This window comes from Fringilla coelebs (genome assembly GCF_963513975.1).
Source record: "Fringilla coelebs genome assembly, chromosome: 5".
In the NCBI taxonomy this organism is placed as follows: Eukaryota; Metazoa; Chordata; class Aves; order Passeriformes; family Fringillidae; genus Fringilla; species Fringilla coelebs.
In genome coordinates, this window is record NC_140033.1 from 1,548,940 (window position 1) to 1,564,281 (window position 15,342).

The 15,342-nt window shown below is 53.1% G+C and overlaps 1 protein-coding gene across 1 annotated transcript in view; it reads right to left on the reverse strand.

Moving 5' to 3' along the window:
- Positions 1-15,342, reverse strand: part of LOC311154209 (uncharacterized protein) — a gene marked incomplete at both ends in the record, with an annotated part of 98,137 nt that overhangs the window by 79,594 nt on the left and 3,201 nt on the right. The window contains 10 exons of the mRNA XM_084206484.1: positions 66-194; positions 3,016-3,174; positions 4,447-4,566; positions 4,729-4,875; positions 7,755-7,871; positions 8,564-8,719; positions 9,225-9,341; positions 11,482-11,611; positions 13,312-13,472; positions 14,418-14,591. Of these exons, the coding sequence (XP_084062610.1) occupies positions 66-194; positions 3,016-3,174; positions 4,447-4,566; positions 4,729-4,875; positions 7,755-7,871; positions 8,564-8,719; positions 9,225-9,341; positions 11,482-11,611; positions 13,312-13,472; positions 14,418-14,591 (1,410 nt within the window). The remainder of the gene's footprint in view (positions 1-65; positions 195-3,015; positions 3,175-4,446; positions 4,567-4,728; positions 4,876-7,754; positions 7,872-8,563; positions 8,720-9,224; positions 9,342-11,481; positions 11,612-13,311; positions 13,473-14,417; positions 14,592-15,342) is intronic.

Consider the following 15,342-nt stretch of genomic DNA (forward strand, 5'->3'; position numbering starts at 1 on the left):
TTCCCACCCCCCAGGAGCAGGTCAGGAATTTGGGAAGGTGCCTGGAATGTCCTTTCCCTGCTCACCTTTGGCTGCTCCCACGGGGCTCCAGCTGAGTTTGAATTTGGTGGCAGCAGCGGTGGCACTCCAGGCCAAGGACAGGCTGGTGCTGGTGTGGGACGTCACCTTGAAGTTGGAGACTGATCCCAGAGGAGCTGCAGGACCGGGACAACATCAGGAGTGTCCTGATTCCTGCCCAAAGGCTCATCACTGACACGTTAATGAGTCAAAATTGCATCAAAGGGTTAAAAATGGCATCTTTCCTTATCCTTGGTGTCACCTCATCCTCACCTGGAGAGACACCACTCCTTGAGGGCATCAAGGAGCACGTTCTGCCCAGATCCAGGGGGAGCAAGGCCAGGCCAGGCCGGGGTGATGGGGACAGTGTCAGGAGTGTCCTGATTCCTGCCCAAAGGCTCATCATTGACATGTTAATGAGTCAAAATTGTATGAAAGGGTTAAAAATGGCATCTTTCCTTATCCTTGGTGCCTCCTCATCCTCACCTGGAGAGACACCCCTCCTTGAGGTCATCAAGGAGCACGTTCTGCCCAGATCCAGGGGGAGCAAGGCCAGAACAGACCAGGGTGATGGGGACAATGTCAGGAGTGTCCTGATTCCTGCCCAAAGGCTCATCATTAATGAGTCAAAATTATATCAAAGAGTTAAAAATGGCCTCTTTGCTTATCCTTGGTGTCTCCTCACCCTCACCTGGAGAGACACCACTTCTTACTCCTTGAGGTTATGAAGGAGCACGTTCTGCCCAGATCCAGTGGCCAGGACAGACCAGGGTGATGGGGACAGCATCAGGAATGTCCTGATTCCTGCCCAAAGGCTCATCATTGACACGTTAATGAGTCAAAATTGTATGAAAGGGTTAAAAATGGCATCTTTCCTTATCCTTGGTGTCTCCTCACCCTCACCTGGAGAGACACCACTTCTTACTCCTTGAGGTCGTCAAGGAGCACGTTCTGCCCAGATCCAGGGGGAGCAAAGCCAGGACAGGCCAGGGTGATGGGGACAGCATCAGGAGCGTCCTGATTTCTGCCCAAATGCTCATCGTTGACATGTTAATGAGTCAAAATTATATCAAAGAATTAAAAATGGCCTCTTTGTTTATCCTTGGTGTCTCCTCACCCTCACCTGGAGAGACACCCCTCCTTGAGGTCATCAAGGAGCACGTTCTGCATAGATCCAGGGGGAGCAAGGCCAGGCCAGGCAGTTCAGGGATCCATGGAGTCAGGAGATGCGTATCCCAGTTCCCCAGGTGAAAGGCCCACCCAGAGCTCTCACAGCTGAGGAATATTCCCTGTTCTCCTCCTCACAAGGGTCAGACCACTTTCTCCATGTGGTATTCCAGGGTTTCCTGCTGCCACTTTGGAACCTTTTCCAAGAATCCCACCTCTGCTTCTGGATCAGCAGTGCTGCCTCTCCCGGGCTCCCAGGGCAGCAGAAGTTTGAGAGACAGGGACAAGGTTTGTCCATCAACTTTCCCTCTTTTACACAAAGGATTTGCACCTCCTGCCTCTCATCCAGGGAATCTGATCTCCCAGAAGGATTCCTTCAGAATTATGGAATTCTTTGAGGCAGGGGACAGCCCTCATCACCAAGCAAAAAGGACTGCACTAGGATGTTCCACCCTCTCCATCTTCCTGTGGTTTCCTACAGCAGATTTTACCCAGATTTCCTGTTTTTCAGATTTTTTTCAGATGGATTCTAACAATGTGGAGGACTCAATATTGGTGTGAATTTTGGGATATTTGGGAGCTCAGTGAGTGCAGACTGGGCACTTCACCACTGGGGAGGCACTTTGGATAAGGGACAGGGGCTTTAAACTGAACCAGAGCAGGTGGAGGTTGGATTTTGGGAAGGAATTCCAGGCTGTGAGGGTGGGGAGGCCCTGGCATGTTTTCCCAGAGAAGTTGTGGCTGCTCCATCCCTGGAAGTGTCCAAGGCCAGGTTGGATGGGGCTTGGAGCAAGCTGGGATAGTGGAAGGTGTTGGAACAAGATGGGCTTCCAACCCTTCCAAACCTTCCAACCTTTCCAACCCTTCCAAACCTTCCAACCCATCCAACCTTTCCAAACCTTCCAACCCATCCAACTCTTCCAAACATTCCAAACCTTCCAAACCTTTCCAGCACTTCCAACCCTTCCAACTCTTCCAAACTTTCCAACCCTTCCAAACATTCCAACTCTTCCAACTCTTCCAAACATTCCAAACCTTCCAAACATTCCAAACCTTCCAACCTTTCCAACCTTTCCAAACCTTCCAACCCTTCCAAACAGTCCAAACCTTTCTGACACTTCCAAACCTTCCAACCATTCCAAACTTTCCAACCATTCCAAACCTTCCAAACTTTCCAACCCTTCCAAACTTTTCCAACCCTTCCAAACTTTTCCAACCCTTCCAAACTTTTCCAACCCTTCCAAACTTTTCCAACCCTCCCAACTCTTCCAACCCTTCCTACCCTTCCAAACATTCCAAACCCTTCCAAACCTTTCCAACACTTCCAACCCTTCCAAATTTTCCAACCCTTCCAACCTTTCCAACCCTTCCAACCTTTCCAAACCTTCCAACTCTTCCAAACATTCCAACCCTTCCAAACATTCCAACCCTTCCAACTCTTCCAAACTTTCCAAACTTTCCAACCCTTCCAAACTTTCCAACCCTTCCAGCTCTTCCAACCCTTCCAAACTTTCCAACTCTTCCAAACATTCCAACTCTTCCAAACCTTCCAACCTTTCCAAACTTTCCAACCCTTCCAACCTTTCCAAACCCTTCCAACCTTTCCAAACCCTTCCAACCCTTCCAAACTTTCCAGCCCTTCCAACCCCAACCAATCTGGGATCCTACAAATCTGAAGCTCCTCCCAAGCCCGGAGCACAGGGACAGCCCCAGTCAGGCACACACGAGGTCGAACCAGATACACAGAGGTTACGTCCTGTAGTAGCTCCTCACTCTGCCCCCTGCACTCACCCGTCCTGGCCGAGGTGGTGACCCCGGGGCCCTCCCCGGAGCCGAAGAGCACGGACAGGGAGATGATGTACTCGGTGTCAGGGGCCAGGCCGCGGAGCTGGTGGCGCGTCACCGACCTGCCGAGGGACAGGTGACGGGGACGGTCCTTGCCAAGGAATTCTGTGGAAGAGAAAAGAGAGCACAAGAGGAGAAAGAGGCTGGAGAGCAGCTCTGTGGCATCCTGGGAAATCCACTGTGCTCCCTCTGTGGGAGGACACCTGCTCCAGGACAATTCAGCAGGAATTTCCTCATGGAAGACACAAATTCAGGAGGAATTTCCTCATGGAGGACACAAGCTCCAGGATAATTCAAGAGGAATTTCCTCCTGGAAGACACAAGTTCCAGGACAATTCAGCAGGAATTTCCTCATGGAGGACACAAGCTCCAGGACAATTCAGCAGGAATTTCCTCACGGAGGAGACACCTGCTGGAGGACAATTCAGCAGGAATTTCCTCATGGAGGACACAAGGTCCAGGACAATTCAGCAGGAATTTCCTCATGGAGGACACAAGGTCCAGGACAATTCAGTAGGAATTTCCTCATGGAGGACACAAGGTCCAGGACAATTCAGTAGGAATTTCCTCACGGAGGACACCTGCTCCAGGACAATTCAGCAGGAATTTCCTCACGGAGGAGACACCTGCTGGAGGACAATTCAGCAGGAATTTCCTCATGGAGGACACAAGGTCCAGGACAATTCAGGAGGAATTTCCTCATGGAGGACACAAGGTCCAGGACAATTCAGCAGGAATTTCCTCATGGAGGACACAAGGTCCAGGACAATTCAGTAGGAATTTCCTCATGGAGGACACCTGCTCCAGGACAATTCAGCAGGAATTTCCTCACGGAGGACACCTGCTCCAGGACAATTCAGCAGGAATTTCCCCATGGAAGGGGTGTTCAGACCTTGGAAGGGGCTGCCCAGGGAGGTCTGGAGTGCCCATCCCGGAAGGTGTCCAAGGAACACCTGGAAGTGGCACTTCCATCACAAGGTGGGGATTGGGCACAGCTTGGACCTGGAGGTCTTTTCCAGCCTCAGGGATGCTGGGATTCCATGTGTCCACCAGGGCAAGGGAGAGTTTTCCTGTGGTTATTTATTTTGGAATTTTAACACCTAAACGATCCAAACCAGTTGAGAGGAACCGAATCCAAACCATCTCACATGCAGGGACCACAGGAATCTGAGAATGTTCCCTGGCTCCTTCCTGGGGACTCACTCTGTGTGAGCCTGGGGCCAGATCGGTACCTCAGGGCCAGGAATAATCCCTGGCTTCAGTTCACGCTCTGGAACTGTGGGAGAGGCTGCTTGGAGCAGTTCATGAGCTGGACCTGCCCTGCTCCCACCACTCCTGAGGTTCTCCCATTCCAGGGAGAGCGGGGACAGGTCTCACCTGGTGTCGGACCCCAGGCCACCCTGTACCCGGTGGCTCCCATGACTGAATCCCAGGACACCAGCAGGCTGTTGATGGAAATCTCGCTCACTTTCAGCATCTGGACAGTGCTGGATGCCACTGCAGGAGAGAAGAGTTGCCCAGTTCCATCCAGGTCCCAACAGCTTCAAAGAGCTCCCCAAACCCAACGATGCAGAGAAGTGACAGAAGTGACACCAACTCTGTGCCAGCACCCCCCATGTCTGCATGGGCTGAATGCCAGCTCTGCTGCAGGACACCCACCTGTGGTGGCTTTGCCAGTCACCACCGGTCCCTCGATGTCCCCAAAGATGGGGTTGATGGTCACTGTGTGCTCCATGCCTGGCTCCAGCCCCTGGATCATGTAGTAGCTGTAGGAGCTGCCGAGGGTCACGTCCTGGATGCTGCCCTCTGCGAAGGAAACAGTGTCCCCTGGCTCAGCCCCTGTCCCCTAGCTCAGCCTGTGTCCCCTGGGCCAGCTCACGTCCCCTGGCTCAGCCCCTGTCCCCTGGCTCAGCCTGTGTCCCCTGGCTCAGCCCAAGTCTCCTGCTCAGCCCCTGTCCTTCAGCTCAGCTCGTGTCCCTTGGATCAGCCCCTGTCCCCTGGGCCAGCCCACGTCCCCTGTCCCCTGGCCCAGCCCCTGTCCCCTGGCCCAGCCCCTGTCCCCTGCTCAGTTCGTGTCCCCTGCTCAGCTTGTGTCCCCTGGCTAAGCCCGAGTCCCCTGTCCCCTGGATCAGCCCCTGTCCCCCAGCCCAGCTCATGTCCCCCGGCTCAGCCTCTGTCCCCTGTCCCAGCCCCTGTCCCCTGGGCCAGTCCCTGTCCCCTGTCCCAGCCCCTGTCCCCTGTTCCCTGGCCAGCCCCTGTCCCCTGGCCCAGCCCCTGTCCCCTGTCCCCTGGCCAGCCCCTGTCCCCTGTCCCCTGCTCAGCCCCTGTCCCCTGGGCCAACCCCTGTCCCCTGGGCCAGCCCACCCCACCCTGTGGCACACCGGGACCACCCCGGGTGGGTGCAGGTGCAAATAATCCACATCCACCTGGAAAGAGCTCAGGGATCACTGAGGCAACTCAGGGATTTACAAAGCAAAGGGAATAAAGCAGGAAAACCCCAAACCGGGCACGTTGGGGTCTGGGAGTGATCCCATAACGGGTCCACAGCCTGCCCAGCCCGGGGTGACTCCGTGCTGGAGCCATCCTGCCTCCCCGGCAGGAACTGAAGCCAGCGATGCCCCCAAACCCAGTTTTAATGTTGTGGGCTAAGCCCAGCTCAGCTAAACGTGCCCAGCAGGAGAAGAGTTAAACCCGAATTCCTGCGGACCCAGCCCGATTCCCAGCGGCAGGGAGGCGCAGGCAGCAGGATGTTGAGGAAAACCTCCAAAAGAGGGAAAATGCCTTTTCCAGTTTGGTCACTGGATGGTGCCACGTCCCCATCCTCTGTTCCAGCAGCACCCGGAGCCCCATCCCCCTTTTCCCACCTGCTCTCCGCATCCCCCATCTCCAGCTTGTGCTCATCTAATCCCGGTTTTAAAAGTCAGACGAGGAAAACCAAACCCCTCCCGTGCCTGGGCCGGGCAGCAGGGTCGGGATCCCATCACCACATCCCTAATCCCGGGATGGGGGGGGGGGGGTTTGGGAAGCGGACCCAGAGGGCAGCGGGGGCTGCCCTGGGGATTTTCCACCCCTGGAATCGGGGTGAGCTGGTACCAGGCACAAAAGCAGCTGGAAATTGGGGGTGGAGGGGATGTGGTTGTGCCACTGTCCCCTCAGTGTCCCCACTCCCACCAGAGCTCCACTCCCAGCTGGGATATTTGGCACAGCCTGGGCAAACTGCTGAGTTTGGGGTTCATTACAGAGCCATAAAAGCTGTTTTATGCCTTCCCTGTGAAGGATTTTCCCTCCTGGTGACGTTTCAGAGCTGTTCTCCCACTAATCCCTGCCTTCCCTGGTGGGAGATGTCTCCTTCCACCATAACCAGGGGAGCTGAGGGAGAGGAAAATGTGGTTTTTGTTCAAGGCCTGGGTGTCCTGGCATCCCTGAGCCCCAGAAACATCCATCTGCAAAGGGCAAAATCTGCCACCAAACTGGAATTTCTCACTCCTGCTCCCCCTCCTGTGGAAAATATCTTTGGGTTCCGGGCAGGGGAAAAGCTCCAGCTGCAAAGGTGGGTCTGTCTCCAAACTCCCAAATTTGCCCAAAAATGAGGATTCTGGGGGATGCAGCCTGGTTTTAGTGCTGCAGAGAGAAAAGCCACGAGCACAGGCACTTACAGGCTGTCCCCCCAAAAATCACAGATTCACTTGTCCCCCAAAAAAGGGGTGACCCCAAATACTCAGGGCTGTGCAGCTCTGCAGGGAGGGTTTTCCCAGCTCCTCTCAGCTATTCCAAGGCTCCTCAAGGAATATTAATAATAATAATTCCATGGAATAATAACAATAATTCCATGGAACAAGGCTGGATATCCACCAGCCTGCTCCATGCAGAGCCACAGCAGGAACTTTTGCATCCATGGCAGTAAAAATTCCACTGGTTACAGACTCCAAAAAATCCCAATTCCCTCTGGAAAAAGATGGAATCCAATCCAATTCAAAGTGCATCCAACACCTCGGGAAATCTCACAGCTCCCATCTTTCCATGTCCTGGTCACTGACACCAAGCCCTGTCTGTACCTGCTGATGTCCAGGTGAGCCTGAATCCCATCCCATCCACACCTGCTGATGTCCAGGTGAGCCTGAATCCCACCCCATCCATACCTGCTGATGTCCAGGTGAGCCTGAATCCCTCCCTGTCCATACCTGCTGATGTCCAGGTGAGCCTGAATCCCACCCTGTCTGTCCCTGCTGATGTCCAGGTGAGCCTGTATCCCACCCTGCCCATCCCTGCTGATGCCCAGGTGAGCCTGAATCCCACCCCATCCACACCTGCTGATGTCCAGGTGAGCCTGAATCCCACCCTGTCCATACCTGCTGATGTCCAGGTGAGCCTGAATCCCATCCTATCAATACCTGCTGATGTCCAGGTGAGCCCGAATCCCACCCCATCCATACCTGCTGATGCCCAGGTGAGCCTGAATCCCACCCTGCCCATCCCTGCTGATGTCCAGGTAAGCCTGAATCCCACCCTGTCCGTACCTGCTGATGCCCAGGTGAGCCTGAATCCCACCCCATCCACACCTGCTGATGTCCAGGTGAGCCTGAATCCCACCCTGTCCACACCTGCTGATGTCCAGGTGAGCCTGAATCCCACCCCATCCATACCTGCTGATGTCCAGGTGAGCCTGAATCCCACCCCATCCATACCTGCTGATGTCCAGGTGAGCCTGTATCCCGTTGCTCCCCGGACAGGGCTCCACCTGGCCTGGAGCGTGTCTGTGGTCTCGTTCTGCAGCACGAGGTTCTCCACAGGCAGGAGCTTCACTGGAAGGAGGAAGGAAAGGAAATTTCAGAGCATCCACTTGGGAGAGGAGGATGTTGCTGGCTCTCCATGAATGTTCCTCTGGCTCACCTGGGTGAAGGGAACACCTGAAAGGAGGTGGCCAGGTGGGACCGGGCTCTGCTCCCACGGAATGAGGGACAGGACAAGAGGGAACGGCCTCAAGCTATGCCAGGGGAGGTTCAGGTTGGATTTTGGGAAAAACTTCTGGATGGAAAAGGCAGTCAGGCACTGGAAGAGCTGCCCAGGGTGGAGTCACATCCCTGGAGGGATTTCAAAGCCACGTGGATGTGGCACGTGGGGACAGTTGGATTCAGGGATTTTACAGGGTTTTTCCAGCCTTAATGATTCCATGAGAAGGATTTCCAGGAGCTCCTGCCCAGGGGCTGAAACCATCTCACAAACCAAAGCTAGAACATTCCAACCTGTCCCTGTCCCCTGCCTGGGACCAAACAACTTTGTGAAGTGTGGGTGCAAAACAGGAGGGAAAACGATTCCCCACATCCCCCCGAACTTTAGGATGGCGTTGAGGATGTCCATGCCCACGAGGGAAGAGTTAGGATGGAACTGGGGAGGTCCTGGTGCACGAGGGCACCAGCTCCGAGGTGGGGACAGGACAGCTGGGGACAAAAGTGACCAGCCCTGGGGGGGACAAGAGGGACCAGCCAGCTCTTACGTGTCCTCCCCAGAGCAGCCACGGGCTGGCTGGGGCCCTCGGGATACACGGCGTAGATGCTGATGCTGTATTCCCTGTCCTCCTGCAGGTTTTCCAGCAGGTGGGAAGAGACATCGCCCCGCAGGATCTGCTCCAGGGTCACCCCGGGCTTGTTGGCTGCAAAATCAGGGAGAAAAGGGAGGGTGAAGGCTTCCCATGAGGCCAAACCCCACAGGGAGGTCTTCACACTGTGGAGATGGCGTGGTTGGAGTCTCCCAATCCATGTGGTGTTGCTTGGAATTCTGGCTGTGCTGTGCCAGCCCTCAGATCCCACGGAGGGGAGTGGGAGGCATCCTGAAGTCATCCCAAATCCCTACCAGAGCAGGCATTTGAGAGGGAAAACCATCTGGATGTGCCAAGGCAAACAAGGAATTCACAGCATCATCCTCAGCTTGTTCTTCCAAGGGAAAGTCCTTCCAAGGACTCTCCTCTATCCTGGAAGAACCACAATATTTGGAAAAGTCTATCCAAACTCTTTCCAGGGTCATGCCAGGAGCTCACAGCACCTCCCCTGTCCTTGGATCACTGCTCCTTTTAAAGCACAAACCAAGAAAAAAATAGGAAAAATAAATTAAAAATTGATTTAACTAAATAAAATGAATTAAAAATTAATAAGTCTCACCCCTGGGGATGTAAATCTTGTAGCCCTCCAGCTTGCCCAGGGGAGGTGTCCAAGCCACCTTCAGGCTGAAAAGTCCTTCTTCTATCACACGGAAATTGGTGACTGGAGGCACAGGAGCTTTGGGGACACAAAAAAGGGCAGAAATGGAGGTGGAAGTGGGAAAAATGGAAAAGACCCTTGGAAAAATCTTTTGTCTTCAGGGACAGAGAGACACAAAGAGAAGAAGCACCAACTCTGATTCCTTAAAGCCAACAGTCCCCCTCCTACCAACCCTTTTTTCCAATAGGGACGAAACATCCTAGGGCAGAAAGTTTGGGAGTTTTCTCTGGGAATGCTCTTGGGATCTGAAATATCCTCTCACGAGGAGAGAAAATCTACCCTGGGCAGGGGAAACTCAGCAGTTCTTGCAGACTGAGCAGGAACCAAGGCCATGAATCAAAGCCTGCTTTGCTCCCACGGCCACCACTCCAAGGGAGAGGAGCCCGTTTGGACCCAGCCAGCCATGGCAGGCGGATTTATGGCTCCTGCCTCTGGCTTCGTGTTGGGGATAATGAGAGGAGAGATCAAATGGCTTTATTTCCACCCACAAAGACATTCCATCTTCTTCCTGGCAAGTACAGATGAGTCAAAGCTCATTGAGGAGCTTTATTTATTCATCCTGTCAGAGATCTTCCCTCTGAAGAAGACAAACAATTCCGGGCGTCGCACGGGGTGCGGGGAGGAACGAAAGGCAGGGGAGGAAGGAATAATTCTGCACAAAACCCCTCGGGCTAAGCAGGAGTGGAGCTTCATCCAGGAGCAGAGTGGGATTAGGAACCCCCTTAAACTGTGAGAATCCCTAAAAGCAGAGGTGATCAAAGTCCAGCCCCACTTTCAAACGTTCTCCTGACATATCCCCACGTCTCTTCTTGGGAATGGAGATTCCTGCTTTGGGTGGGGACACCCCTCAAAGTCACCCCTTGAGGGTCAGCAGAAAAGATTTGCCCGTGGACATTGGTCTGGGTGAGTGACATCAATCTCCACTTCATTAATTGGGTTTTATTTTTTGCTAATTTTATTACAATTACTTTAATATAATTACTTCAATATAATTACTTTGATGAAGTGCACGATTCTGTCCTATCCTGGTAGTTTTAGCTTCTCTACTGTGCAGTAAATAATTCTGATCAAGATCTTTTCATCTACTCATTTATCATAAGAAATCATTAATTTTAATATAAATTTAATATAATATAAATAAACCTGGTTTGCCATCTCTAATCCTTGGACAAAGATTCAACCACACCTCTATAATTCCTTAGATTTACTCTGTTGACAGTCTGTGGTTGGGATTGGTTCCAGCCCCATCCAGGCTCCTCTTGGAGGAGTTTGGAAAGCCAAGAAGCTTCCTGCACTTCAGGACTCAACAGGAGCTTCTCTAATAAACTTTGAAGATCCAAAACCATGCCTGCCTCCATCCATCCATCCATCCATCCATCCATCCATCCATCCATCCATCCATCCATCCATCCCTCTCTCCCCCACCCATCCATCCATCCATCCCACCATGCCATCCATCCACCCATCCTTCCTTTCATCCCATCATCCCTCCATCCTTCCTTCCTTTCTTCCAAGCCTCCATCCATCCATCCATCCATCCATCCATCCTCCATCCATCCCTCCATCCATCATCCATCCATCCATCCATCCATGCCTCCAACCATCCATCCATCATCCATCCATCATCCATCCATCCATCCCTCCATCCATCCCTCCATCCATCCCTCCATGCCTCCATCCATGCCTCCATCCATCCATGCCTCCAACCATCATCCATCCATCCATCCATCATCCATCCATCCATCCATGCCTCCAACCATCATCCATCCATCATCCATCCATCCATGCCTCCAACCATCATCCATCCATCATCCATCCATCCATGCCTCCAACCATCATCCATCCATCCATGCCTCCAACCATCATCCATCCATCCATCCATCCATCCATCCATCCATCATCCATCCATCATCCATCCATCCATCATCCATCCATCCAACCATCCATCCATGCCTCCAACCATCATCCATCCATCCATCCATCATCCATCATCCATCCATCATCCATCCATCATCCATCCATCATCCATCCATCATCCATCCATCCATCCATCCATCCATCCATCCATCCATCCATCCATCCACCCACCCATCCCTCCCTCCATCCCTCCAGCTCCAGGGCGGGTGTTTTCCGCAGGGGTGGCCCAGGGGACACTCACTTGTTTTCCCTTTGGTGGCTGCTGGCTCCCCGAGGGCCCCTCCATACCTGGCCCTCACCGTCAGCACGTATTTGGTGCTGGGCTTCAGATCTGTCACCAGCACCGCGGTCGTGTCCCCATCCACCTCCACCTGCCACACAGGGGGACAGGGGACACCTGTGTCACACCCACAGCAGAACATCAAGCCTCCTTCCACACCTGCTCCAGGTGACTCCCACGAGCAGGAGCCTCTTGGAGCCCTCACCCAGATGTTGTGATCCTCAAATTGTGGAATAACCCAGGAAATAAAACATGGAGAGCGCATTAAGGGTAGAGGTGATCTCAAATTCCTTTGAAGAAAATGAAGGGAAAACAACCAAGAAAGTTCCTTTTAAGCTCAGAGAAGGAATTTTTGATGTAACCTGAGGGCAGGAGGTGGAAACAGAACTTCAGGATCTCATAGCAACAGGGAAAACACAGAAGCTGCCAAGGGTGATCATTCCGGTTAAATACAATTTTAATTATTAATACAATTAATAATCTCCACCTTAATAATTTAAGCTTTCATAGCTTTGTTCTATTATTAGGAATCAAAGCTTTTAGGGCAAGTATCTTCTACCCTTCAGTGTTACTCCCAAACTTTGTGCAGTGTGGGATGAGCTGGAGCACACGGCAGCATCCCTCACCACAAGGACATGGAAAATCCCAAAACCCACGGAGATCTCACCAAAATGAACAACTCCGGCAGCAGGAGGAGCAGGAGATGCTGCCAGAGAGGCTGGATGGGATGGAGTGGTGGCATCAGAAAGATATGGAGAGAAAAGGTTGGATATTGGGAAGGTTGGGTGCCACCTCCTAACCAAGCATGACCCCCCAACGCTGGGAGCTGGAACTGGGAACTGTAACTGGGGGATCCCATGGTGGATCCACACCCATAATGGATCTGGAGTTTCACTTCAACCCTCAGGAATTCCTGCCAATCCCGCTGTCCCAGGATGGGTGAAGGGTGTGGCTGAAGGATCCAGGATGGCTGAGGGATGTGGTGTCACCTCCTAATCAGGTTGTGTCCTCAACATGGGATGACCCCACAACTTTGGGAACTAAAACCCAACACTGAGAACTGAAACTGGTGGATTCCATGGTGGATCCGCACCCATGGTGCATCCACACCTTCACTTCAACCCTCTGGAATTCCTGGCCATCCTGCTGTCACCAGGATGGCTGAGGGACATGGTGTCACCTCCTAACCAGGCTGTGCCCTCAACATGGGATGACCCCACAACATTGGGAACTGTAACTGGGGGATCCCATGGTAAATCCACACCCATAATGGATCTGGAGTTTCACTTCAACCCTCAGGAATTCCTGCCCATCCTGCTGTCACCAGGATGGCTGTGGGACATGGTGTCACCTCCTAACCAGGCTGTGTCCTCAACATGGGATGACCCCACAACTTTGGGAACTAAAACCCAACACTGAGAACTGAAACTGGCGGATCCCGTGGTGGATCTACACCTTCCCTTCAACCCTCCGAAATTCCTGCCCATCCTGCTGTCACCAGGATGGCTGAGGGATGTGGTGCCACCTCCCAACCAGGCTGTGCCCTCAACATGGAATGAACCCCCAACTTTGGGAACTGAAACTGGTGGATCCCATGGTGGATCCACACCCATGGTGAATTCACACCTTCCCTTCAACCCTCAGGAATTCCCACCAATCCTGCTGTCACCAGGATGGCTGAGGGACGTGGTGCCACCTCCCAGCCAGGCTGTGCCCTCAAAAGAGGATGACCCCACAACACTGGGGACTGGCCCCCAACTGGTGCCCTGTCAAACAGGAACATGGCCCTACCTGCCGCTGGTGCTCTGGCTCCGGCTGCCCCGGCGGCAGCGAGGGCTGGGCATGGACATGGTACCCTGTCACCCTGCCCGTGGCTGCCACCCACGAGAGCCTCAGGGAGCTGTGGCTGTGCTCGCTGACACGCAGCTCCCGAGGGCCCAGGATCTGCTCAGCTGCAAAAACACCAAGGGAAGAGTTTGGATTGGATTCCATCACATGGGACGTTCATGGACGGAGTAAACATACTTCACACAGAGACAACCATGGGTGTCACTCAGGGTGGGAGCACAGGGACAGCTGAGAGCTGTTTCCAGACAAGAGATGCTCCAGCTGGAATTTTTTGGCCAGTTTTTTGACAGCACAAAGCAGGAAACCAAAATTGGTTCTGGTTACATTTCCCCAGTGAACACCCGGTTAATGCACGGGGCAGCAGCTCCTCCCTGCCCTGCGCCTTCCCAGCTCTGGAGAAACCTGCCAGGGAGCTTGGGCTCTCCGTGGAATGTCACAGGAAGCCTGGATTTTCCATGGAATATCACAGGAAGCCCTTAAATGCTGCAGAACCACAGAAGAAGCCAAAAAAAGAGGAAGAAGCCAAAAAAAGAGAAAGACCCTTTAAAGCCTCATGACGAAGTTCTCCCCATTTCTACCCCAAGCTTTGAGCTCAGCTTCTCATGAGCTCGTGAGACAAGAAGGGGCAGGAATTCAGTGCCATCACCTCTGGATTCAGTGTCAGGATCTCTTTGGAGACCTCCTTGGATCTCCAGCAGGGAATGGAGTTCTTCCCCAGACCCCGAGCCGTGCTGCCAGAGTTCCCTGTGACAATCCCACAGCGAAATACCCCAAGGAGCAGAAATGCTGCCCCATCCCATTGCTGCTCCTTTTGTTTGATCCAGCACCAAAATTCCCAGGATCTAATATCCCTAAACAAACCATGGAGAGGCAGCCACACGAAAAACACCCAGGACCACTGTCCCAAAGCAGGAGCTGGTTGCTCCTCTGGGATCACCCAACCCCGCCAGCTCCCTCAGAGGGACGTGGGAAGTTCATCCCCATGGAAGCACACCCAGAGGCTGCCTTGGGCAGGTGGAAAGCAGGATCGAGGGAGAACCTGGACACACCTTGCACCCTCTGCTTGACAGGACGCGGTGGCTCCGAGGCGGTGAAGCAGAGCCGCCGAGAGAGTTTGGGAGCCACCTCTGGGAGCAGCTGGAAATCTTCCACGTAAAGCACGTGCTCCGCAGTGGGATCCGAAGCAATCCTGCCCAACTCCTTCTTGTCAGCATCCTTAATCCCTAGGGGGGCGAAAGAGCAGGAAAAGAGGACGTCAAACACCACCCATGGGGCAGGGCGGGCTTTGGGGAGGGGGAGCGACGTGCTGGGCTTTGAGTTTGACACCAATTTGGGGTTGTGCTGCCAAGGAAAAGGAGGGAACAAGGAATGGAGGCTCAGGCTGGATGGGGGAAGCAGAGGGAGCCTCTTCCACCAGGGAGAAGAGGTCAGGATTTCTCCATAGGTGTCACAGAGATTGTCTCAGTGCTGGTAATGGGCTGAGAGGTGGAAAGAAAAGGAACAGGGTGGGGTGTGGGGATATGGCCTTGCCCTTCCCATTCCTGTGCTGAGCAGACAACGGGATTTTGGGAGGCTGTTTGAAAATCCCAGGGTGTTCCTGAGGTTGAACTAAAAAAAAGGGGGAAATCCGCCCAACAAACCAATCCTTCCCCACTTCTCACCTCACATTGGTTCAAATCAACCTGGTTGCTCTTTGTATTGAAACCCCGTTGAATTCCTGTCATTCCTCGAGATATTTGGGGAAGGGAAGGACTTGACTGGTGGATTTTCACTTTTGGGGATGGGGGGAGCAGTGGAAACTTTCCTTGCTCATGGAATTATTCTGAGGGACATTTTGGAGTCAATCTCTGAGTCCCATTAAGAGAGAACTTCAGAAGAAAAAGCATTTTCAATTGTGGTTTTTTCCCTAAATGTCACATCAAGACACTTTGACTTTTATGGAGCCATTTATTGAACCCCTTCTGAATTCCCACG